The sequence below is a fragment of the Scylla paramamosain genome, chromosome 35, assembly GCF_035594125.1.
Source record: "Scylla paramamosain isolate STU-SP2022 chromosome 35, ASM3559412v1, whole genome shotgun sequence".
Lineage (NCBI taxonomy): Eukaryota > Metazoa > Arthropoda > Malacostraca > Decapoda > Portunidae > Scylla > Scylla paramamosain.
In genome coordinates, this window is record NC_087185.1 from 5,510,155 (window position 1) to 5,537,500 (window position 27,346).

Below are 27,346 nucleotides of genomic sequence, written 5' to 3' on the forward strand. Positions count from 1 at the left end.
CATTAATATTAATTGCCATCCACCCAGATAGGCACAGGGAGTCACTTACGATTACTATAAATACAATTACATCTATTTGCTTCAATGCTTCAGTCGTCTGGTGCGTGGCGAGTGAAGCACGACCCCGAAGCGCTTCTGAACCCGAGTATCCAATTCCACTGGTTCAATACACGTTCGGAACTGTTTTATTTAAGTTTGGAGAATCTCCCAGGAAACTATTTAACTCTCAGTATGTGTTTGAAGGTTTATTAAAAGTCTCCGGGTTAAAGGTACGACTGGACAACTCATGAAGACTTCAGAGAGAAATATAGCTCTGGGTAACGCAATTTCCCAGCGATTTACTGACGGTTCGTGAGGTTTGGTCCACCCGAGGCACCGGTACACGACTGTCATTTGTTTCCTTTACCTGCATGACAAGCGATCAAAGGAATAAAGGGTAATAAAGGATAATATAAAAGATGAAGTTAATGTATTGGTGTGTCGTGGTCGAAGGTAGGAATGGGGGGAAGAAGGGGGGGGGGGAAGGAGAGGAGAATAGGAGGAGGGGGGGTAGTGTGTGTTCTATACCTGCGTGATCAGCACCTCATGATACACCTGTGGAAGGGAGTCAGCAGTTTTCCCTCAGCACAGGTAATGAAGTCCTACTCACACCTGACTTAGTTCACGCAGGTGTGTCTGTACCTGCCCTCCCTCACCTGTCATTCCCACGGCGTCTTTCATTCTCGATCCACACCTTTCCTGCCTGCTTTCCTTCTCCTTCCTTTGCCTTAATCCTACCTTCCCTTCTTTCTCCTTTCCTACCTTAATCCTAACTCCCCTTCTTTACTTCCTTCTTCCTTGGCTTAATCCCGCCTGCCCCTACTTCCCTCTTTCCTTCAGCAGTTTTCCTTTCTTGCTTTTCCTTCCAACTCCTTTCTTTTTAATCTTACTTCCCACTTACTCCTTTATTTTAATCCTGCCTTTCTCGTATGTCCCCTCCTTCATTCTTGAATTAAGCTCCTTTCTGTGTTTTTTTTTTTCCCCCTTTTTAACCCTGCTTCTTTTCCACTCGTATAATTAAGAAAATCTTCCAGTGAACTTTCTCCCCCCTCACCTATCCAGCACTTTGTCCTTACCATTAAACTCGTCCTATTTCTTCTATGCCCTATCCCTTCATAAGACTACTAACATATACACCACTACCACTAACACATGGCCACTGCAGAAACACCCTCTTCCATGCACTGTCCACCCCTGCCACTAACACCTTCACACCTTGTCACCGCTCAAAACATCACCCCTGCCAATACTACTATTTTGTCACTGCTCAAAACGCCTCAACCCTGCCAATAACACCTTGTCATTGCCAATAACACCACACCGCAAACCACCACACAAACCGTCCTCTCCTATCCCTTACACCAACACCCACACTAAGAGGGCTAAAGACGTGCACCTTCCCCATCCGTTATCATTATGAGCGGTGCAGGACGCAGGAACCCCTCCCTCTCCTCTACCCCCCCCCTCTCTCTCTCCCTCCCTCTCCCTCTCTCTCCCTACTGGTCTCCCCATCCACAAACTGCTGTACCACACGTGATGAGAAGAAGGTTAATCCGGCCGCGGGTTAATCTCTGCCCGTGTCTTCCTATAAATAGCTTGATAACGGAGTCCTTGTGTGTGTGTGTGTGTGTGTGTGTGTGTGTGTGTGTGTGTGTGTGTGTGTTTTATTGGTGGTGGTGGTGCTGGTTAGCGGTATTAGCAATAATAGTGATGTCCATCGTTGTTGTTATTGTTGTTGTTGTTGTTGTTGTTGTTGTTGTTGTTGTTGTTGTTGTTGTTGTTGGTGGTGGTGGTGGTGGTGGTGGGATTTAAAGTAGTAGTAGCATCAGCAGCAGCAACGACAACAACAACAACAGCAGTAGTAGTAGTAGTAGTACTAGTAGTAGTAGTAGTAGTAGTAGTAGTAGTAGTAGTACAACTACTACTACCACTACTACTAGTAGTAGTAGTAGTAGTAGTAGTAGTAGTAGTAGTAGTAGTAGTAGTAGTAGTAGTAGTAGTAGTGGTGGTGGTGGTGGTGGTGGTGGTGGTGGTGGTGGTGGAGCAGCAGCAGAAACAGAAGCAGTAGTCGCAGTAGCAGCAGTAGCGCCGGCAGCAGCAGCAGCAGCAGCAGCAGCAGCAGCAGCAGTCCTAACAGTCAAATCATAATCCCTTTCACTCAGCAAGTCATTAATATCGCGAAGCCCTGTGTTCCATTTCACGGGCGTCTCTCACTTCTAATTCTACAGCCCTAATAACTTCCTTCATTAAGTCATTTAATTCAAATCGTCCAATTTCATCTGCATTCCCCTCCCACGCTCATTATGACTCTGGCATGAACGTTACTATTGGGACTTCATAATGCTTTTTGGAGCCACTGCCTTCCGGATTTCAATAAGCATTTTAAAGCTCCTCTAAAAATACCGTTCGCAAAAAAATTAGATGAAAATAAACGAATACACAAAATATTTAAGTGCTCCCGTAACTTTTAATTTTATTTATGGAAGAGTGGCTTTTAAAATTCTTCCACAAAATGAAAATTCGTTGTAATTCAGTTATGATTCCAGAGGACCTGAGCATAAAGCTACCTCAGCAAATGTATACAGATTTGTATAAACGCTAAAATTTACACGTATATTTGAATTTATAAAGCATCCTATATTGAAAAATTGTGGGTTGTCTTTGACTTTGATTCTTAGAAAAAAAAATAAATAATAAATAAAAAAATAAAAAAAAAACATAAATAAAATAAAATAAAAAATACACCTCAACGACAGTTCTCCTTTCTTACACCTCACTTTTACCTTACATCACAGAACCAAACTCAATCTTCCCACAAATAACAGCCATGCATGTATTTCAAAAGACGCGAGGAAAATTATTTCTTTTCTCCACCTCACTTTTCACTTCCAACCAAACACAAGCTAACAACAGCGAACCAACTCAATCTACTTTCAAATAATACGTGCAGTACATAAGACGTCTGGAACCCGTGTATTTCTGAGGTAAGATGCGAGGAAAATTCTGGCACGAAGTATTTTAGAGGTAATGCTGGTTTTCTTCCCTTGATGGGAGGAGTGACCTGGACGCGGGCAGTCTCGTTACAAGGGGTCTCGCCGCCACCTGGACACCGAAAGAGTGGCGCTACTGTGGTCCCATCTGTCAGGTCTCGGGAGTAAGTCTGTTTCAAAGGACCGGTTTCTAAGAGGATTTGTTGAGGGTGACTCTCTCTCTCTCTCTCTCTCTCTCTCTCTCTCTCTCTCTCTCTCTCTCTCTCTCTCTCTCTCTCTCTCTCTCTCTCTCTCTCTCTATGTAGCCTTCGTCCAGAGCTTCTTTGCCATTATGCTCCTTCCTCTTTCTCCCTTTCATATATTTCTCAGCATTCGTCTTTCCCTTTATGTCACTCCCTTTCATACACTTTCTCTCTCTCTCTCTCTCTCTCTACTCTCTCTCTCTCTCCTCTTCTCTCCTCTCCCTCTCTCTCTCTCTCTCTCTCTCCTCTCTCTCTCTCTCTCTCTCTCTCAAAATACCCGCACACCTCCCTTCCTCATCTTTACTTCACCTCACCTGTTCCTTCCTTCACACCTGGCCAGGTAGACAGGAGCTAATGCCGTGGACTCACCTGGCTCACCTCACCTTACCTGTGCTTACCTAGGGAATGAGAGTAAGCCGCGCGCGCGTGTGTGTGTGTGTGTGTGTGTGTGTGTGTGTGTGTGTGTGTGTGTGTGTGTGTGTGTGTGTGTGTGTGTGTGTGTGTGTGTGTGTGTGTGTGTGTATCGAGGCAAACACAGTTACTAGTCCAGGGGGATCACGTGGGCTTGTCAGGTAAGAATAAAATCCCAGGTAACAGGAGGTGAAATGAGACACGTCGCGCAAATCTAATCAAAACACGGCAAGCTTTCCCTACTTGGTGATGTTTATGCCAAATTACGTGATTACAGCAGCAGTGCAACGCTCCCCCCCGCGACCCCACATCATGGGCCTCCTCCGCTGTGTGCTTGTAGTGTCATGCTCACGTAATGCCCGCCAACCTTCACTGCTACGAAAAATGCTCCGATAAATTTCTCGTATCTTATTAATTATCTTGTTAAATGCGGATTCATCAATGCTCATTTAACTTCCTTCCCCCTGCTTCTTTAATGCTCCCCTTCACTGCTATGAAAAAATGCTCCGATAACTTTCCTCTATCTTATTATCTACCTTCTCAAGTGTGGATCCAGCAATGCTCATTTAAACTGCCTTCCTTAATGCTCTCCTTCACTGTTCCGTGTTAAAATGCTATATCCTTAATTTTCTTTATCTTCTAATTAATTACCGACTTCACCAATGCTCATTTATCAATACTCAACCTAATTCTCTCATTCATGTTCTTTTAATGTTTCATGATAAAAATGTTTCATATATCTCCTCCCCACTGTACCAATGCTCATTTCTTCCACGCTCAGTGCTCCCCAACATGGACTTCAGTATCATGTCAATACGCCCACACACCGTCACGTCACCTGTATGCTCGTCCCCCAGGTAAGGCCGATAATTACCAGGTGCTTATGTGTTATGTTTGGCGAAAGTACGTGTCTCTCTGGTAACACGACCTCACCTGGCGAAGCGTTACCTGAGCCACGTTCATTAAATCTTGTGTTCCTGAGTGCGTCATTTAAGTGCAATTTGACATCGAGTTTCTAGTGTAAGATTATCCAGCGTAACGTGAAGGAAATCGAGTATGATTGATTTATATTTTGTTACTTAAGCGTGTCATGGTGAGGATAATTAGCATGAGTGGTAATTCGATAGGACTGTATCTTAATGGCTATTCTATTGTCAATCATAGTTATTCCCTTCAGGTCACGGGTATTCAAATTATTCTTTAGCATAGCGATATTAAAACATTAAATTCTTCATTAACATTAAAATATTAACTTTTCTTCACCAAAGTATCATTAGAATGCTTACTTCTAAATTTCAATGCATTAAAACACACATTCCAATCTTTACTTCATCATAACACTCACTTTTCCAACACTGAAACATAAAATCAATCACTTCTAAAGTTCACTTCATCCAAACATTTTAAACATCATTAAAACACTCACTTGTAAACTTCCCTTCATTACAGCATCAACTTCTAGAGTCCCTCCATCAAAACACACTTCTAGACTTCATTAAAATACTTCTAAACTTTCCTTCACCAAAACACTCACCAAAACACCTTCCTTCATCAAAATGCTAATTTCTAAACCTCCCTCCACTAATATACTCACTTCAGACACCAAATACTAAAAAAAAAAAAAGAAAGAAAGAAAGAAAGACACACTACCACATAATATAAACTAAGACAACTCATAACTCCAACGGAACAAACCACTTACAAAAATTATATCATAAGAACATGAGACGACGAAGGCCTGGAGACACCCTGACGAAGGAGAAAGAGCGGCGTCCCTAGCAACAACACCTATCATCCTTATAATTCTTTTAAAACTCCTCTGACGGCGCGAGATGGGAAACCAATAAGCTTCACGTCGCCAACTTGAGGGACGCCGAAGGAAAGGGATAAGAGGCTGGGAAGGGGAAGGTGACGCTGTGAGAGGTGAAGGGAGGAGAGACCAAAGGCTTGAAGGACCTGAAGGGAGCCTCAGGTAGAAATAGGAGGTAGGAAAAGAAGAATAGGGAAGAAAAGATAGGACAGAAGAAGGAGGAGAAAGAGAAAGGGAGACACTGCGACTAAAAAATGACGAAAGGGGTTAAAAAAAAATAAGACAGGTAGAAATAAAAGGTAGAAAGGAGGGAAGAACAGGGCAAGAAAAGATAAGATAGGAGGACGAGGAGGAGGAGAAGGGGAGAAAGTGACACTACGATTAAAGGGATGGAGGAAAAAGATACCAGAGACTTGAAAGACTTGAAGGGAGAGTCAGGCAGGAATGATGGGCAGAAAGGATGAAAGAACAGGTTAGGAAAGGTAGGGGAAGACGCTTGGAGGAAGGCAGGTGACGCTAGGAGTAGTGGGAAGAAGTAAGGAAACACGAAGGGGGCTTGAAAGATCTGAAAGGATATTCACGAGATCAGAACAGAAAGTAGACAGAATGATGGAGGATCTCAGATGCTTAGAGGAAAAGAGAGAAGTGAAAGGAGAAAAGTGGGAGGAAAAGAAAAAAAAAAATGAGATGAAGGAAGACTGATGGAGAGAAAAAGAAAGAAGTAAATACGAGTAGATGGAAAGGAAAGTAAAAGATAGAAAGGAGGAAGGAGATGACAGGTAAAAAAAGAATGGCGAAGGTAGGAAACAGATGTAAAAAAGAGGGAAATAAATGACGAAAATAGGAGGTAAGTAGTAAAAAAAAGAGAGAGAGATTATGACAGGAACGGAAGGAGGGAAGGAATGAGGAAACTGGAGAAAGAAAAGGGAGGTGGAGTAAGAAAAAAAAAAAAACGAAGAAGTAGAGAATATAGGAGACAGATAAAGAAAAGAGGAGATAGAACAGAAGTAACAGAACATAGAAGGAAAGAAGGAGAGAAGGACTGAGGAAACTGAAGAAAGAAGGGGGAAATAAGAAAAAAGTTAGATGATGAATAGTAAAGAAAAAAAAGAAAGAAAAAAAACAGGGAAAATATGAGTAAGAAAACGGAACCAGTAGGGAACCAAGAGGGGAACCAAGAGGAGAACCAATGAATACGCAGGAGCTGTTATACCAAACCGTTCCCCGCGCTGCCTAACTTATAATGGTGGAAATCTCATAGAAGGTGAACCCCAGGAGCGATATCCACCAAGTTTCCTCGCAGACCTGCTCAAGATTTAGTTTAATTACCTTAAACCCGCTTGAAAGTTTTATGAGACAGGACTGAGGGAGGGAGGAAGGTTGGGGGAGGCAGAGGGGGAGGAAGGAGGGTGTAAGAGAGAGAAGTGTAGGAAGGCATGTCCAGAGAAGAGGAGACAAGGAAGGAGAAGGAGGAGAAAACGAGGTGTTAGAGAGAGAGAGAGAGAGAGAGAGAGAGAGAGAGAGAGAGAGAGAGAGAGAGAGAGAGAGAGAGAGAGAGAGAGAGAGAGAGAGAGAGAGAGAGAGAGCTGATAAACGGTAAAGATACAATTTTTAACTGTGTAAATAAGTAATGTATTTTCCTGCAGCACAAAACACCACGTTAAGTTAAAAGCGAAGGAAGGAAACCACAAAGGTAAACGACAGTTGAGAGAATACTTGTAACAGATTCCAGATAAAGAGAGATTGGCTTCCCTACCTTCTAAATGTCAGTTGGTTCCTTCCATATAAATATTTCTACCCTATACCAGGAAATACTTGAATAATTATCACATTCTCGCGTACTTTCCGTCCTGTTTTCTTGGTATTTATTCAAAGAGCAAGTGTGTAAGAGGCAGCAACAGCAGTAGCGGTGGAAGTACTGCTAGTATTGTTAATAATAATAATAATAATGATAATAATAATAATAATAATAATAACAATAATAATAATAATAATAATAATAATAATAATAATAATAATAATAATAATAATAACAGCAACTACAATACTAGTAATAATAATAGCAATAACAATGATGGTAGTAGTGGTAGTAGCAGAAGTAGTAGTAATAGTAATACCAAAAACAATAATAATAATAATAATAATAATAATAATAATAACAATAATAATAATAATAATAATAATAACGATAATGATGATGATGATGATGATGATGATGATGATTAGAAGAAGAAGAGGACTAAAAACCGCCATGACCCATCATCACAACAACAACAACAACAACAACAACAACAGCAACAACAGCAACAACAACAACACAACCACCACCACCACCACCACCACCACCACCAACAACAACAACAACAACAACAACAACAACAGCAGCACAACAATAACAACAACAACAATAACAACAATAATGATAAATTCAATTGAGTCCCTCCTGTTTCCATTCATGTAAGGAAAACGGAGCTGAGTCGCTAATCAACTCCGCTTCCAGGCAAGTTAACTGAAGTAATTACTCTCTCTCTCTCTCTCTCTCTCTCTCTCTCTCTCTCTCTCTCTCTCTCTCTCTCTCTCTCTCTCTCTCTCTCTCTCTCACGCCCCTTCACAACTTCGAGGCTTTACTTTTATTCTTTTTTTTCTTTTTTCCTTCCCTTCAGAATTCGCTCAAAAAACTAGCCAAGATGGGAATTAGACGAGTTTTTTCCCATTATTTTTCTCCATTTTAAGCCTAGAGCATCCGTAGGCCTCCTTTCTTTAGGCCTGGGTGGTTGGTCTTAAAGGAGGGCATAACAGTCACAAGAAGAAAAAAGATGCAAAAACAATGTAGAAAATAGCGTAAAATTGTTATTGTGTTAATATTGATTAATGGTTATTCATTCATGCTGGATTTAGAGAGATGGGATGGAAGGAGGGAAGGGAAGGGAGGGATGGGAAAGGGTTACGAAAGGGTAGAGACAAGAGACAAAGGAGGAGAGAAAGGGGAGGGAAAGATGAGGAAAGATAACTGGTTGCTGGAGTAAAGGGAGGGAGAATAACGATGAGAATAATGATGAGTTTGATGGCGAATGATAAACAAGGTGACCATATGGAGGATCCTCAATTTATCACCTGCCAGGGATGCTCAGGGAAAGGTGCTGCGGGGAAAGGGTATCACACCAAACACGAAAATAGATCATAAATGTAAGGAAGCGTTGAAACCCACTGGAATGACTGTCCTCGTCCCTGTAATACTGAGGGCTGACAATGTGGATGGGACAAGTGAAAATAAGAATAGAAAAGGAATCACACTAACCACGAAAATGAATATAAAGCTTTGAAATTGAGTGTAAATACTACTATCATGGCTTAAGGTGTGACACTAAGCAGAAAGTGACGTCAACATGCAAGCAAAACAAGTTAAATTAAAGATACTCGGGAAAAGAAACACAGGTACAAGACGATGTAAGATAAAGAAGTTTTGAAATTGAGTGTAAATACTGCCTTTGTGTCTTTCACTGTGACGATAAATTCAATACTTGATTTCAAAATGCTAGCAAACAAGAGAAAATATTTAAGTTACAGGGGAGAAAATTCACACCAAACATGAAGATATAAGATAAATGTAAGGGAATTTGATTAGTTACTGGTTTTATCTCCACAGCCGTGACTTTATACTAAACGCGAGCAGTCACAATGCGAGAGAAACAGTTAAGTTATTGAGGAAAAAATAACAGTAAACACGAAGATGAAAGATAAATGTAAAGAAGTATTGAAATATTAAATGTTATCGTCGTATCTTACACTAATAGACTGAACATATTGAGTGTGGAAATGAACAAAACAGGTGGAAACAATAAAAACATGTCACGGGGATCGCAGGAAACACTAAGACATGATAAATAGAAGGATGTGTTGGGGCTGGCTTCAATTGCTGTCCTCGCATCTTAAATCATGATGCCAGATTGAACGCGTGATGTCAGAAGGCGAGCGAAACAGGTGAAAATAGTTACTGGTGAATACGAAACTGCAAAATTATACAATGATGAATATTTAATGAAGGAACTGAAGGAGACTTAAGCCCAGCGGGGAGCGAGGGCGGGACAGGTTGATGCAAAATGCGTTACGACGGAAAAATATGAACTGAAAATGAAAAATGAAAAAATAAAAAAATCTGAAAGCTAACCATAAAAGAGAAACAAATACGAGAATCTTCACAAAATAAGTCCTGACTAAATAAATAGAATCGAAATACATTTTACACGTTTATCAAAAAATATTAAAAATTGAAAGAAACTGGAAATACCATAGAAAAAACGAGCGAGAGAGAGAGAGAGAGAGAGAGAGAGAGAGAGAGAGAGAGAGAGAGAGAGAGAGAGAGAGAGAGAGAAAAGGGCTTGAAGGAAGGGAGGATCAGGAAATGAGCGAGGGAAAGATGACGAGAAGCGAGGGGAAAGGACGGGAAAGAATACAAGGAGAGGGAGAGGCTGGGAGGGAGAGTGAGGGAGGGAGAGTGAGGGGAAGGTTGCAGAGGGGAGAGAGAATAGATTGAGAGCGAGGGGCACGGAGGGGGGCAGAATGATGAGCGAGGGAGACAGAGACAGACAAGGGAGAGAGAGAGCGAGAGAGAGAGAGAGAGAGAGAGAGAGAGAGAGAGAGAGAGAGAGAGAAGAGAGAGAGGAGAGAGAGAGAGAGAGGAGAGAGGAGAGAGAGAGAGTACACATGGCTAAACTGAAAGGAAATATTGGGCGTGGCAGTCTTTCTCTCTCTCACTCTCACTCTCTCTCTCTCTCTCTCTCTCTCTCTTCTCTCTCTCTCTCTCTCTCTCTCTCTCACGGACAGACAGAAGCTTAACTTAAACTCACATCCCAAATTCGGGCGGAAATGATCCATGATGACGCCGGAAATTGTTTGAGCGTCGCAGGAAACTCGCAAGGAAACTTTAACATGACGCAGAGATACACCAGTCATGTTACCTGTGCCCCCTCCCTCCCTCCCATCCCTCCCCCCCCACTTGGTCACGATGGCGGCAATTAGGTGAAAAAAAATAAAAATAAAAGGTACTCAGACCATATGGCGAAAGGTGAGTGAGAAGGCAGGTAAAGGGTTAACGTAAGGGAAAGGTATGTTTGGCTACAGGTACGTGAGGATACAGGTGGAATCGTAAAGGTATTTTTTTTTTACCTGTCAATTTAGGTAAGGTGACGTAAGGTGATGTGAAGTGAGGTTGAAGTGAGGCTGAGTAAGATGAGGTAATAATAATCAAAAGAAGGTGAGAAAAACAGGTAAAATCTTAAAGGTAAAGAAAGGTTAGGTAATGTTAGGTAAAGAGATGAGCTTTGGTAATAAAAAGGTAACAGCGATCAAAAGAAAATGAGAAAAAAAAATGTAAAATCATAAGGAAAAGTAAGGTGAGGTAAGGAAAGGTGAGGTAAGGTGAGCTGAGGTAAGGTAAGCTAATTTCATGTAATATAAGGTCAGGTATGAAAAAGTAAGGGTACTCAAGTCATCGTGGTAAAAGACGGGTAAGGAAACAGGTAAAATATTTGGGCAGGAAAAAGTACTCAAGCTAATGGTGGTCACTCAGGTGAATAGGACAGGTAAGGTAACAAAGATGACGTGTAAATGTAATTATCAGCTGACGATCAGGTGAAAAAAATAGGTACTCAGGGTAATGGCGGTCTGGGAAAGGTGAAAAGAACAGGTAAGGAAGGAAAGTTGTAATTGTAAAAGATTAAACGGGTGTGATGATGGATAAATTAACTAAAAAAAAAAAATACATTAAAAAAATCAAGATAAATTCAGGTGAGAGGAGCAGGTGAAGTCAAATAGATGAGGTGAGTTGTAATTAAGATGAAGGATTAGGTAGGTGAATTATAAAGGTGAATGGTGTGATAAGCAAGTGTTCTCTGCTATTCACTTCACCATCACCACTGTTACTACCACTACCACCATCAGCACCACCACCGCCAATAATCTAATAGGCCTCTTGTGCCATTAATTACAGGGAATGGGATCTAAAACACATTACCGCATCATTCACTTTCATCCTATTCATCCTATTTCCATTCATTACCCTAGACTTTCCCTTCCCCTTCCTTCCCTTTAACGTCTTCTTTCCCTTTTCCCCTTCTCTCCCCTCACCACCACCACCACCACCACCACCACCACCACCAGCCTGTCGCCAGCGCTCGTAACCAAAAGTAATGTGTTCTATAGGATCGTTTTCACACTCTTGGCAGCCAGGGTAATAGACCTTCGGGGCGCGGATATTAGGGTCATCCACGGGGCATGAGTATGTTATAATGAAGGACGAAACTTATGAAGACTGGTGTACATTTTATAAGGAAATTGAAACGGTGTTAAGGGAGGATAAGAAGGGAGGGTGAGAGAATGATGAAGGGAGAAGGGATTAGAGGAGAAGGAGGAGGGGTAAAGGGTAGAAGGAGAAGGGTGTAAAGTAATGTGGAGGAGGGTTTAAGTAATAGGGTAATAGATAAATGTGATGAAAGAGTGGAGAAAAAAATAAGAAAAACAAGAGAGCAAGGAGAAAGAAACACATAAAAACAATAGATACCAGGAGGAGGAGGAGGAGGAGGAGGAGGAGGAGGAGGAGGAGGAAAAGAGAAATAACAATAACTATTCAAGGCAAAACACTAAAAAACTACAAAAAGAATAACAGTAAGCATTGACATAACAGTTTCACACACACACACACACACACACACACACACACACACACACACACACACGTACGTACTAACCATGTACAGTATGTTTAAACTTGAAAAGGCAGACAAGTGCACAGCGACCACCAGTCCCTTACACACACACACACACACACACACACACACACACACACACACACCTGATCCTCCCTACATAAACACACCCTCGGCTCCTCCTGTTTGACCGATCACGCCACACGGAGCTACACAAACGGAGGCGGACGCTTCAAAAACAAGACTACCGATTTGTTATTGAAATGGGGGGATCGCTGAGACGCCGCCATGTATAGGAGCTTAGGGGGCGGCCGTGTAGGGACCATTTCCTTGCATATGGGCTGCGTGGGGATGTCCTCAGCGCATACAATAGCGAGCTGGACACAATAAACACCATAAACTTGAACCCTCTTGGAATATAACCTCTTAGATCCTTCCCTTTATCCCTTTACAAACCATTTTTTCGCCCCTCTTCTCTTTTTTCTCAACATTTAACAATTTTTTTTTATCCTGCGTGTATGTGAAGGGGAATCCAGAATCGCGTTTTCTTTTTCTCCTGTGATGTTTTAGGCAAGGGGAGAATTTGTTGATATGTGAATAAGCACTCTCCAAACACGCGCGATTTGCATAATGAAAAAGTGCCCGTGGGTCGCGTCGGAGGTGTGTTGAGGGGGCGGAAGGAAAGGGACTTGTAAAAGAGAATGGAGGTTCTAAAGGCGGTGAAAAAAAAAAAAGGCACAGAAATAAAAACTTAGGTCTTTGTTCAACAGCTTCCACGCCTCGGTAACCAGAAGGGCAGAGTAAGCAATCTCTCTCTCTCTCTCTCTCTCTCTCTCTCTCTCTCTCTCTCTCTCTCTCTCTCTCTCTCTCTCTCTCTCTCTCTCTCTCTCTCTCTCTCATAGCTAAGCAAATAACTGAGAATATAACATGACATGACAAAAAACAAACAGATATAACGTAAATCTCTCTCTCTCTCTCTCTCTCTCTCTCTCTCTCTCTCTCTCTCTCTCTCTCTCTCTCTCTCTCTCTCTCTCTCTCTCACACAAGGGAAATAAAACGCTGGTATCAAACGTTTTCGCAGCATAACATTACACACGCCCTCTGAATGGCATCCCCGGGGCGTGGCATTGCGGGCATTGAGTGAGGGCAGAGCGTGGCGGTAAGCAGCTTAAGGGCGTCGAGGAGTGTACGCTCTTACTTACCGTTAGGCTTCCTTTACCCATTACATTTAGCACTAAGCTTCTCTCTCCCTTACTTCTCATTCCTCTTCTACTTATTCCCCTGTTCTCTTTCATTTACTTGCTTTATCCCTCGTATGTATATTATCCTGTTCTACTTTATTTATTTCCTTCATCTCTTTTCTATATAACTTTTTTTTCGTTTCCTCATTTAATGTCCTTTTTTTTATATTTTTTTTCTTAAACTTTCCAATTTACATTCTTCTCACTTTGCTTTTTTTCTTTAATATTACTTTCTCTTCCTTATCCTAACCTCTTTCCCTGTCCGTCTCCCTTTACTCCCTCCCTTTAACCCTGTAACTCCCCTTCTGCCTCCCTTTAAAATTCCCTAATTCCCCTTTGCTCTCTTCTTATTACTTCCCTCTTTACACCCATTTCTTACCTCCCATTCACAATTAACATCCTCCTCTTTTTTTTCTTCTTCCTCCTCCTCCTCCTCCTCCCCCTCCCCCTCCCCCTCCTCCTCCTCCTCCTCCTCCTCCTGTATCAGCTTACTAAGAGGTACAAGATAAACAAGATAAGAGGTCTGAGAGATTACTGAAGCTACGTCAGGAAGAGCTGGACGAGAGAAGGAAAAAAAGAAGAGTAAGAGAGGATTATGATGACAGTGAAAGGGAGAGAGAGAGAGAGAGAGAGAGAGAGAGAGAGAGAGAGAGAGAGAGAGAGAGAGAGAGAGAGAGAGAGAGAGAAAGAGAGAAAGCAGGAGAGATTCAGGGGAGGCTCAGGGGAGGGCATAGCGAGGACTCTATATGAAATGCTTAGCGGTCTTTAAATACGTGTTGGTTTAAAGAGCCGTGTACACGTTTCGCCAGCAACGTATTTAAAGAAGGTGTGAATATGTCATGTAAAATTACGTATGTACACCTGGTTAAAACACACGATTATTAGAGATTATAAGGCAGGTCTCTCTCTCTCTCTCTCTCTCTCTCTCTCTCTCTCTCTCTCTCTCTCTCTCTCTCTCTCTCTCTCTCTCTCTCTCTTGCAAACTACATTAAAAAAATACAAACAAATAAAATAAATAAACAAATAAACAAACCTATACTGACATACAGACAAACACAAACACACATACCTGAACAATGAAGGAGGCTCGCCACACAAACACATCTCAGCTTGAATGCAACATCTGTGGAGAAGAAAATTACAAGCTTAATTACACTCTGAAGTTAAAACACGTAACATAATTAATACACAACACCTCCCTTCTATTATAGCTCACACTTCGCTTGAGATCTGGTGTTACTGTTAATTGTTAATATAGATACCAGTATGTATGCTTCTCTGATTCATGTTCCCTGGTTTCTGCGCAGATGAAGTGTTATTTCTGGAAAGAGAGAGAGAGAGAGAGAGAGAGAGAGAGAGAGAGAGAGAGAGAGAGAGAGAGAGAGAGAGAGAGAGAGAGAGAGAGAGAGAGAGAGAGAGAGAGTATTGTGATATTACACTATAGCTTATGTAATTATTGTTGTTATGTTAGTAGAGTGAAAAGGATGAGAATGTAGGGAACAGGAACAAGGATAAGAATAGAACAAGGAGAAAGGACGATAATAACGATTAGTGTAGTGAACAAAAAGAACAAAGACAAGGAACTAGAGGTGGAATAACAGTAATGAACAAGAACAAAAATAGAACTAAAAGAGAATAAACAAGAAAAAAAATAACGACAAAGAAAAAGAAAGCAAATAATAATATAAAAAAAACGGGAATAAAATAATGAGCAAGAAAATAATAACAAGGAACAAAGCCAATAATAACAATGAACATGAAAAATAACAATGAACAATAATAACAACATCAGTAACAATCGATAAGCAATCACCACCCCTGAACACACACACACACATACACACACAAACGCACACACACACACACACAGGCTCTCCACTCAAGGGTCTTCAACATGACGTGACAAGCTAAGAGTTTCGCATTTTGCCTCGCGTCTCTGACAAAGGAATCGATGTGGCCCGAACCATTTCCTCGTTCTGAAAATTGATGTATTCTGCCTCTCCTCTTTCCCTCCCTACCCTGAGAGGAGGACGAGGAAGAGAAGAAAAGAAGAGGGTTACAGGAGGAGGAGGAGGAGGAGGAGGAGGAGGAGGAGGAGGAGGAAAGGGTAAGAAAGGACTTAATACCTGATCATACTTTATATATTTTAGTTCAGTTTAAAAATTCTAATATAAAATTATGTGAAAAATTTCTATGTTTTAAAAAATAAGGAAATATGTAGATAAGATAGATGGATAAGACGAGAGAAAGACGGATACGTATTCACAAATATACAAAAATTATGAAAAAAAAAAAAAGGTAAGGGGAAGAAAATTTTAAGTTACTCTGGATAAGGGCATTGAAGAAAACGGAATAAAAAAATTAAAAAAAACATAAATACTTGAATGAAAAATACGCAAGTAAACAGATCAATTTGAAATATGATCAGAAAAAAATACATAAACAACAAAAGAGTTAACCAATACACTATAAAACCAAAGAAAACGCAAAAACACCGTAAACCACCACCAACACAACAACACATTAGTAATACAACACTAACCTGTGAAAAGTACATCAAAAAACAAAAGAAAACAGTTACCCTATGTACCATAACACTAAAGAAAACGGAAATTTCTCATCCACTGCCAACACAAAGTAGCATTAGCAAGCCAACGCTGGTCTTACACTGGGGAGGCGGCCGGGGTCCAAACAGCACACATTTCCCCGCCACACAAGGTCCTCACATCGTTATAATGACTCGGGTGTCCTGCCGGCCCTTCTCACCGCTGGGAAATCAAGTCTCTCCGTTTACTTCTGTGTTTTAGATTTCAATTGATTTTTCGTCTCCATTTTTCTCTCTTTCTTTCTCTCGCTTGATTTGTCAGTGTGTGTGTGTGTGTGTGTGTGTGTGTGTGTGTGTGTGTGTGTGTGTGTGTGTGTGTGTGTGTGTGTGTGTGTGTGTGTGTGTGTGTGTGTGTGTTTAATTGCTTTGTTGTTTTCTCTTTGTTTTCTTCTTTCCTTCTTTGGTTTTTGTTATTGAAGGTTTTGCTGTAACATCTCCATCTATATTTTCTTTTTTTTTTTGTTATTTTTTTTCCCCTCTCCAAAGATTCTTCAGTTTTCAGCTAAAATTGTTTGTTACAAGAAATTTTTGTTATAGTTTACAATATATTTGAACTGTAATGACAAATGGGATGGAGCTCAGTTTTCTAGTAATTATTCTCTCTCTCTCTCTCTCTCTCTCTCTCTCTCTCTCTCTCTCTCTCTCTCTCTCTCTCTCTCTCTCTCTCTCTCTCTCTCTCTCTCAAACAGAGGGTCACATATCTCCACATTAATATTCACAAACCAGTTAGACTCGTCCTTACTCGTCCTTCACTCACCCTACACCTCACAACCCTCAGGCCACACGTCACTCGCCCCTCATCCTCCACCCTACATCCTACACCCTACGTATGCTCACTCTCCCGTTTGCCGGTCCAAAATTTATTAGTTTCCTGTGTTCTTCATAAAAGCGCTGAGTCGCACGTTTGACAACAAAACGACACTTGCATATATATGGTGTGTGTCTGTCTGTATGTGTCACTGTATGTATGGTTGAATTTTTTGTGAATGTAGCTTCTGTGTGAAAATTCTAACATAGGTACAGTTTTGGCATTAGTATTATCAGGGGTAAAAAAAAAAAAAAAAAAAGTGGGGGGAAAGGAAAAATGCACGTTTCTATAATAGACTTCTGGGGCAGGAAGTGAAGTGCAGGAGTCTACAAATATTTGCTATAGCGTTTTTGTGTTCCATTTTCGCAACAATGCCATTTATTTGGAAAAGCGAGGCCTGTGATTCGTTTCCAAAGCAAATATAGGGAGTCAAATTCCATTCTCGACGATACAAGTCACTTTTGATGAAAACAATGCATCAGTAAAACACACTGTTGGTGCAAGCAAAGATATGTGAAAAATGCAACACACACACACACACACACACACACACACACACACACACACACACACACACACACACACACACTACACTGTACTACACTACACAAAATAATACACATAGTTCAAATTTCAAATAACAAAAAAAAATATTACGCTACAAAATATTAATCACGTCACACACACACACACACACACACACACACACACACACACACACACACACACACACACACACACACACACACACTACACAGAATAATACATACAGTACAAATTTCACGTAAGAAGAAAAACTCATTCCACAATAAAATATTAATCAGGAAATACACACCGGATATCAAGGCCACGCAATTTCCGGCTCTAAAATAGAATACAGATTATACCGAAGCCTTTAAATCTTCCTGTGTATCTAAATATTTCTCCTGCTCAAGCTTCATGGGGGAAGAGTACCATGAATTTACAAAAGTTTAATAGTAACAGCTGAATAAAAGTTTAATAGCAATAATAATAGTCTGAGATAATAGTAATAATCTAAATACAAAGGCATATGATAGTAACTGAATAAATGAAAACAACATTAGCCATCTGAATGTAAAAATAAAATGATCATGTCTTGTTTTTCTGATTTTAAATGGTCTTGTTGTGGGTTCCTAAGTCAGTCAGTCATTCATTCAGTCAGTCAGTCAGTCAGTCAGTCAGTCAGTCAGTCAGTCAGTCACTCACTCACTCACTCACTCAAACAATCAGTAACTCAGTCATGCAGTTAAACAATCAGTCAGTCAGTCAATCCCAAGGCACTCTTCTCTCACAATTCGTACCATCCAGAGAAGGGGGTAGTACATTATTAAATACCAGGCAGTAGCACGTACCATTGCACCACCACACTAGGACCATAACACTGGCACACCACACTGGTCCGCGTCACACAATCACACGCGAATAACCATCCACAGAAATTAAAACACAAAGAACGGATTATGGTGCAAAAATTAAATAAATAAATAAATAAATAAATAAATAAATAAAACAGCATTAAAGTATCAAAATTAGTTATCAATTTTTGTATGTTTAATTTGATTTATTTTTTTTTATCGTGACCTCTCGTATAAAAAAAAAAAAAAAAAGATATTGCATGGAATATTATAGCATATGTCAGTCAAGGCTTCAAAATAATAAGAAATAATGCATAAATAAATCGAACTGGATAAATAAAAAGGAAATCCATATAACAGAATATAAAATAGAATCATCCAGGCACCTCTGAAACGAAACTGGCCAGGGTTATAATTTTTTTTCCTATTGTTTTTATTCTACTGTTTTTTTTTTGGGGGGGGGAAGGAAGAAGGAAATTGTACGGGCTCCACCATATACCTTTTTTTTTTTTTTTTTTTTCCTGGCCAGTCTCTCCGACACGTAAAAAAGTAGATTATCATTTTCTCTACTTATCATTAACAAAAATGAACACCATAGACAATACTTAAGATACAAAAATACAACACAAAACACAAATATTCCACACTACTCCGAAAAAAAAGAAAAATGAACCACAGTACAAGAAACACAATGAAACAAGAAAAAAAAAAAAGCTACAATTATTTTTTTTTTTTTATTCACCAGAGCTCCAGTGACGTTTGGCAATTTACTATTTACTCTGGCACATCCCTGCATTGGTATCATCGAGGCGTGAGTCAGAATCACCCTTAATGTTTGATGATCACCCTTCTGTCTCCCGCTAGATTATATCACCTGACATTTACGTAGGTGCTTCGCCTCACCTTTACGTTACAGGTATAGCATTAATCACGTCAGGATTAAAATAACAGGCCAGAACACCAATGGAACCTTAGTTTTCATGACACGTTGCCTCTAAATCGTCCGTAGTTTTGGTCTTATACGGTGGTCAATAACAACTTTTGAGAGAGAGAGAGAGAGAGAGAGAGAGAGAGAGAGAGAGAGAGAGAGAGAGAGAGAGAGAGAGAGAGAGAGAGAGAGAGAGAGAGAGAGAGAGAGAGAGAGAGAGAGAGAGAGAGAGAGAGAGAATGACAGACAGAGAGGGAGACAGACGGCAGTGAGAGAATGACAAAGACAGAGAAAGACAGAAAAAAGAAAGACAGAAAGATATAAAGAAGATGACAAAGAAAGACAAAGAGAATAACAAAGACAGATAGAATAACATAGAGACAGAGAATGACAGACAAAGACAGAGAATGACAGACACAGAAAGACAGAAAGAAAGGGGGAGAAAGACAGAAAGACAGAGAGAATGATAGACAGACAGAGAGAAAATGACAGACAAAAACAGAGAGAATGACAAAGACAGAGAGAAAGACAGAGAAAGAAAGAGAGAATGACAGACAAGGAAAAAGAGAGAAAGACAGACAAAGAAAGACAGGTAGACAAAGAAACAAACAGACTAGCACATAGTTTTCAAGGCATTCATCATATCTTGCACCACTCCTGGACAGCTTGGGTGGACGGCGAGGTTGGGGCAGAAGCACGGGTTGTACAGCACCGGCAGGAAGGCCTTCACCAGACTCGAGCAGCTGTGAACCTTCGGCAGGAAATTCATCATCATCGGAATTGCAGTGGAGAGGCGAGCTATCTTGAATTCCTCCAGACGCGGTAACACGGCACGAAGATAAGAGAGAGTGGAGGTAATCAGGAGAAATAGTCAATATATTATACAAAACATCACGAGAGGAGGATAAGAAAGAGATGATGATACGTAGAAATAGTTAAGATGCCATGACACGAGGATAAGAGAGGAGAGAATAGTAGGAATGGTCAAGATATTATGCAAAACGTTACGAGACAAACAAAGATATAAGGATATGTAGAAATGGTCAAGATAACACGAGACGAGGATAACAGAGAGAGGGAAGAAAGAATGCGTAGAGATGGTTAAAATGTAAGATAAAAACATAAGGAAATAAGGGAAGCTGTAAGAAACCATCAGGCTTACACGTGCCAGTCCCTGTACGAAACACATCATTTTCATATATAAATTTGTCTTCTTTTGAAACTCCCTAATGACATACTCAAGATGGGCAAAACGCTACGAGACAGTGATAAGAGGTAAGAATAGTAGAAAGGGTCAAGATACTATGCAAAACGTTAGAAGAGAAGGGTAACAGGGAAGAGAGTACGTGAAAAATGGTTAACATATTATGCAACAATTAAGGAATGGAAGATAAAAAAGAGAGATAAATATAAAAAGAATGGTTAATATATTATTCAAAACTTTAGGACACAGATTGAATCGATGTTTATAGGAATTATAGATAGAGAAATGCAAGTTATGTTTAGAAATTGTTTAGCCTATCTCTTCTGCTTTGCTGGCCTACCTATCCTATTACTATTATGCTTATAGTAGTGTAACAAGAGAAAAATGCAAGATAAAGCCTAAATTTATTAGCGTATCTCATCCACTTCAATATCTTATTAATCTATTACATTACGAGTTAATGTAACATAGCAAAATCTCCCAGAAAGAAATCGAAAAAAATCTGTTGTTGTTTTTCTCATCTGTAAAAACAATATAACAGAAATTCTTAAAGGTTATTTAGCAGAGAGTGATCGAGCTGAAGTTTGGCGAGGATAGAACAAAGAAGGGTTGGAGAAAAAGCAAATGCAGAATGGTGGTGGGATTGCTACAAAAGGTCATTAAAGCGAAAGAAGCCGATCTGTATTTTGAAGTGTTTCAGAGGATGAGATGCTGAGTGACGGGGAACAGAATGACTATAATCAGCCAGGTATCGATTACACACCTAACTGCTCGTCTCACAGGTATCTTAATTGTTAATCAGAAAGACCACACAATGCACGACAGATAGAAATGTCACGTCAGGCAGCAGTTGGAATGCTTACACACACTCAAAAATTGAAAAATACTTCTTTCGTGGAGTGCGTTTTAACCTGTGACTAAATAAAAAAAAAAAATATTGCGTGAAAGCTTTTCTTTATTATTCTTGACAGTATGGTAAGTGTTATAAAGAATGGTCTGAAATACTCATATGATTTAAAAATTACCAGTGTAAGACATGTTGAAAACCTGTAAATGGATGAAATGTCTTAATATTCTAGGATTTTTTCTTTTGTCAGTAATAATTGATTGTTTACGCGATTGAAAAATTGAATGACTGACTGACTGACTGACTGACTGACTGACTGTCTGACCGAATGATTATAATATCCCACAATTACTAGATTACATACTGCCATGCATCAACAATATTACGGAACGCATAATTAGAAAAAGAATAAGATAACATGAATAACACACAATCACATAAAAAAACATGAATAACACACAATCACATAAAAAAACATGAATAACACACAATCACATAAAAAAACATGAATAACACACAATCACATATAAAAAACATGAATAACACACAATCACATATAAAAAAAGTTCAAACAAAGAGGATTAGTTGACAGTCCAGAAGTAAACAGATGCGGGTAAATGAGTGGATGAGGGAAGGAACAAGTGAACGAGTTATTCAATCAATCAAGTAATCAATCAGCCATTCAGTCAGTCAAGCAACCAGCCAGTCCACCCACCACAACACAGGCTCCACCGGACAAGCGGAACACGAGGCAGGAGTCCCCAGGTTTGGAGTCCAGCATGGTAAGTGTCATATTGCGCAGCGCCTCCGTGACCTTCGCCGTGCCATTACTCAGCTTGTCGTGAAGGTTGGAGGAGAGTGTGATCAGCTCCTGTACCATGGCGTCCTCCTTTGGTTCCTCCGCCTTCCCTCCATGGGCTGACACTAAAAACAGCATCAGATACGTGAGAAGCGTCAGCATCTTGGCGTGGTGGAAAGCAGGTGTGGTATAGCGGTCAGCCACCTCTTGTCCACCTATTTAAAGGTCTTCAGAGGTGTTTCATCAGTGCTTGGTCTGTAGCCTTGGGTTGTTGATAAACAGGTGTGTTTGTGTGTGTGTCTCTGTGTGTGTGATTCTGATGTGGCGTTGCAACACTATACTGCAGACATAACATAGCGACACACACACACACACATACAGATAAGCAGGCAAGAACACACCAGTTTAGCTAAGACCTTGCATACGACAAACAGGTAAACACAACAAGGTAAATGCACACACATATGAAGAATCCAAGACACTGTGTAAATATGAAGATAATAAAGGTGTAATTAGAAAAGTATGATAGATTGATAGGTAGCTAGATAGACAGATAGATAGATAGATAGAATGAATAGATAGATAGATAGATAGATGGATAGATAGATGAATAGATAAAATAGATAGATAGATAGATAGATAGGTAGAGACACAAACAAACAGACAAACATACAGACAGACAGACAGAGGGGCAGACAAATAGACAGACAGAAAAACAGACAAACACATACTTCCATAGACCAAACCTCTCACCTTGCTGCCGCCGTGACGCTGCCTGGCCCGGGGTAGATAAGTGTACATATACAAGTGTGCTATTCAAGTTAATTAATGGATTTAGGCGTGATAACACTCGCTACATCACTCATTTATTCCGCCTCCTATTTTTCCGGCACCAAATCGCCGTGTGATCCTGTAGTTTTACCTGAACGAGCCTCGCTTTGCAGCCTCCTGACGGGCCGCGCTAAATCATTTTAATTGCCTGCCAATGAAATCCAGCAAGAAATATATTTATCACCCATACAGTTTTCCGTTTACAGATTAATCCTTTTTTATATTCCTGCCATCGTCCACCCTCGGGACGCACTAAACTCCACACATTCATACCAAATAGTGCTCTTTAATACTGGAATTTTCATACAAGGAGTGCTGGGTTCCTTATAATGATTTAAAATCGTTTTTCAAAACTGAGACAAAGGAAATCCTGTCCTATTATTTAAAAACAAAGACGAATGATTCTTCAAAAAATTTTCAGGATCCTTTTCTTCAGGGTTCCTTTAAAAACAAAACTGATCTTATCCTTCTATAAGCACAGGATTCTTTACAAAGCTTCAGAATCCTAGTTTGGACAAAAGGAATTCCACCGTTGTTCGGAAAGGTATGATCTCTCTCTCTCTCTCTCTCTCTCTCTCTCTCTCTCTCTCTCTCTCTCTCTCTCTCTCTCTCTCTCTCTCTCTCTCTCTCTCTCTCTCTCAGTATTCACACCCCGTCCCAGGTCCTGAGAGGCACCCAAGGCTTCTTCCGGCGCTCTTTGGCACTTTATGGCCCTCCCAGACGCCGCCAAACGTCGCCTGGCACTTCCTCATATTTTACCGTCATCTCACCATTTTTTCCTTCCTTTCAGACCTGTTTTAAAGCTTCCATACTTCTTCCTCGCGACCTTGAGAGTTTCGGGGATTTCCATACCCGTCCAGACTCGTGCACGTGCATTCCAGGAGTCCAGGTAAGGGGGAGGTTAAGAATCACGAGCACTTCCAGGTAAATATGCTCTTAGGAATACCTGCCATTAACGGATTTTGCTAGACGTGAGCTTCTTTTTTGGTGTTTGTGTGAATTCAGTGGCGTTTCAGTTAACTGGGTAATTTCGTTCATTGTGGTTATTATTTTCATTATTATTGCAGTTTATGTGGCAGTTCGCTTTCCGTGTGTTCTTGATTGTTTAGAAATGGTTGGGGGAGTGTGTGTGTGTGTGTGTGTGTGTGTGTGTGTGTGTGTGTGTGTGTGTGTGTGTGTGTGTGTGTGTGTGTGTGTGTGTGTGTGTGTGTGTGTGTGTGTGTGTGTGTGTGTGTGTGTGTGTGTTCCAAGCAAACATAAACAACTCCAGCACGGCAATGAATTTCTGGAAGAGGCGAAAGAAGTGGAATATACAAAGCAAGCGCACGATAAACAAGACAAACGCACGGAACGGAGAACACTAAGAGAAAAACGAGAGGGAAGAAGAAAACGTGGAAATTGAACAGGAGAGCGAGAAACACACACACACACAGAAGGAGAGAAACGAGAGAAGTAAGAGAAGGAACCAGTACCTTGAGAAACAGAAGAGAAATAGGTCTCTGAAACGAAGCTATGAACAATCTTAACAATCCACCTCCTCCTTCACTCTGCTTTATGAAAAATCGACCGAGGACTTCAGTACAGCTCGCCGCCGCCACTTTAGCCTTTCAGCGACCCATCAGCGTCCCGTTAATGGCGTGACGACTTAAGGAGAAAATCACGTTATGTTCCGCCCGTCAGGAGCAGCACAAGACGATTTGCCTCCTTTGTTTTGCCAGGCACGATTTTTCTCATTAGTAATCCGATTTGTGAAGGTAATAAGTGCAGGTGTGAGTGGTGGTGGTGGTGGTGGTGGTGGTGGTGGTGGGGATGTAACAACTGAGGTAATGGTAATGTGTGTGTAATGGTGGTGGACGTGATGATGATGATGATGATGATGATGATGATGATGATGATGATGATGATGATGATAAAACGATGACGACGAAGACGAAAAGGACGATAACGAAACAAGAAAAAGGAAAGAATAAAAAAGAACAAAATCAACAATAAAAACAACAAATTCACAAATGAAACAGTAGAGAGCACACGCGGAGAAGAGGAGGAAGAAGAGGAAGAAGAAGAAGAAGAAAAAAAGATCTGCAGTCTTCAAAAGTGAGGGAAAAAGAGAGCTTTAACACATCCCCTTGACATATACGGAAGCAACCACTCCTCCCCCTCTCCCTTCACTCCCCTTGCCTTCCCCTTACTCTCCCTCCACACCTTCAGCCACTCACCTTCCCTTTCAAGCCACCGGACACCCTCCCTGCCTCTCAGACCACCCAGCCTACCGCCCACCGCCACTGATAACAACACTCCAAAATGACTGACGATGTTTCTTACTTTGTGACGCTCTTGGCATACCATACAAAGGGAACAGGTACCTCTCTCTCTCTCTCTCTCTCTCTCTCTCTCTCTCTCTCTCTCTCTCTCTCTCTCTCTCTCTCTCTCTCTCTCTAAGTTCCTGAGGTCAGCGGGATACACGAGTGATTCTGACAATGTCGTTCGCGAGGCGTATGAAAGAAGAGTTGATTTTTATCTTCTGAGGACGACGAGAGAGAGAGAGAGAGAGAGAGAGAGAGAGAGAGAGAGAGAGAGAGAGAGAGAGAGAGAGAGAGAGAGAGAGAGAGAGCACACGTGTTTGGCAGCATCAGATACCCCGTGTTGAGTGGCCGGTGTCAGCAGTTTCATTATCCACACAGAACACTGACAACCTGCGCCACGTTTCATCCGAGGCGGGAAGCACGTAAGAGGATTCAGATGACCTCAATTTTACAGTGCTTGCGGCGATTTTATCTTTTCTTGGTTAAGTGGAGGAAGAGGAGAAGGAAGACAGTGGTGGCCGCCGGGCGTCACTCGGGATTAGAGTAATGTCCCTACCACATAGTAAGCTTAACACTTCTTGCCCTCCAGCTCAGGGGTGCTCTGACACAATATATCCTTCACTTCCATTCAAGAGTCGAAATGTACTGGGAAGTCTAAGGTTCAGTGTGTGGTGGGCGTGTGGTGTGCGTGTAGTGCGTGTGTGATGAGCGTGTAGTGGGTTTGAGGTGGGCGTGTGGTGGGTGTGAGGTGGGCGTGTGGTGGATGTGTGATGGGTGTGTGGTGGGCGGCGTGACGTGGGCGTGAGGTCATAACACAGGTTAGCAAATCCCTTATCGCCACCATGCACCTCGACATTCTATTTTAAAAGGCCACGTTTGTCACGCCATCAGCCTCAGTGGCGAGGCTTCCGTCAACATGAGGCTCCGGGTGACAGTGTTGATAAACATTCCCAGGTCCTTCCTTCCGGTGCAGGAGACCCGTCGAGGGGCAGCGCCGCCACGCCCACCGCGGCATTAAACTCCTTCCTTGACGTGAGGTTATTTCAAGTCCCTTTAAGCGCCACCCACGTGGATGACACAGCCACAAGAAATACGAGTATACGCGCCCACATCCATCCACGCATGTCCAGCAACCAGACGTCATTTTAATTGTAGATACACAGTTTAAAATATCATGGGCTTCAACACTCTGAAAAAAAATAACAGGAAGGTCATCTATACTCAGCGCAAGCCACTGCCATCAAGCAAAACAACCTCCCAAAATAAACCCGCCAGTCTACACACTCGTGTATCTGAAATGCACCGCAGCCAGCCGGCCGTGAGTGGAGGCGGCGCCGGCGGCAGCCTGGTGCGGCGCGGCATCAGATGAAGTAATAATATCAAGTGCCGTTTCACATTAATAGCGAACGTTTACTCCCCACAGGCAGGCGCCGCCTCGCTCCAGCCGCGTGTGCACTGCGAGGCACAGGTAATTGCTTGACCCTCGTAGCCTTGAGGTAATTCCTGAGCGACATATTAGCCACCTGTTGCAAGACCTCACACCGCCGCCACCATTAGACATTAATACCTCGCCCGCCCGCCCTCATACCTCGCCGCCGCCCGCACTCCCACCCACGCCTCACCACACGGCGCCCCTCTCCCTCCTTCCCTGCTTAGGCCCTTCATGGCGTATAATATTCCGGCCTCCATTCCATTCCACTTCCCCACACACACACACACACACACACACACACACACACACACACACACACACACACACACACACACACACAGGGAGAGAGAGGGTCAAGAGGTACTAATAGTTCATGTATAATAATTTGCCTTAATGCCATCTTCTCCTAACCCTTGTCCTCTCTCTCTCTCTCTCTCTCTCTCTCTCTCTCTCTCTCTCTCTCTCTCTCTCTCTCTCTCTCTCTCTCTCCCTCGCCTGTCCACGAAGCTCCATGAATTCTGCACCGCCATTCCAGCAGGCGCCCACCAGAAGGGTTCAGATGTTACCCTCTGCTGATAAGAATTTCCAGCACCGACACTTAGATAAAGCCCTTAGGTTACCTTAATGCCACCCTCACCAACCTCATGTTCCTTTCACCTGCGTGGAGTAAAACACCTGTACACTGACCGCGCCCTGGGTTTAATTAGGGATAGTACACCTGTGCCTTATACCTGCGATGCGAATGGGTATTGTTAATTGTTATTGCAGGTAAGGTT

General features: G+C 41.6%; 1 protein-coding gene and 1 long non-coding RNA gene across 2 annotated transcripts; both read right to left on the reverse strand.

Annotated features, from left to right (window-relative positions):
• Positions 1-232: 232 nt before the first annotated feature.
• LOC135090453 (uncharacterized) lies at positions 233-14,563 on the reverse strand. The gene is made up of 2 exons (XR_010261921.1): positions 14,507-14,563; positions 233-406 (listed from the first exon to the last, which is right to left on the reverse strand). It is a non-coding gene; the product is annotated as an uncharacterized LOC135090453 (long non-coding RNA).
• Positions 14,564-15,560: 997 nt separating this feature from the next.
• Positions 15,561-22,185, reverse strand: LOC135090592 (uncharacterized). Its single transcript, XM_063987482.1, has 2 exons — positions 21,921-22,185; positions 15,561-19,965 (listed from the first exon to the last, which is right to left on the reverse strand). Exons 1-2 carry the CDS (start codon positions 22,164-22,166, stop codon positions 19,768-19,770), a joined length of 444 nt encoding a protein of 147 aa, XP_063843552.1. The 5' UTR covers positions 22,167-22,185; the 3' UTR covers positions 15,561-19,767.
• Positions 22,186-27,346: the final 5,161 nt, after the last annotated feature.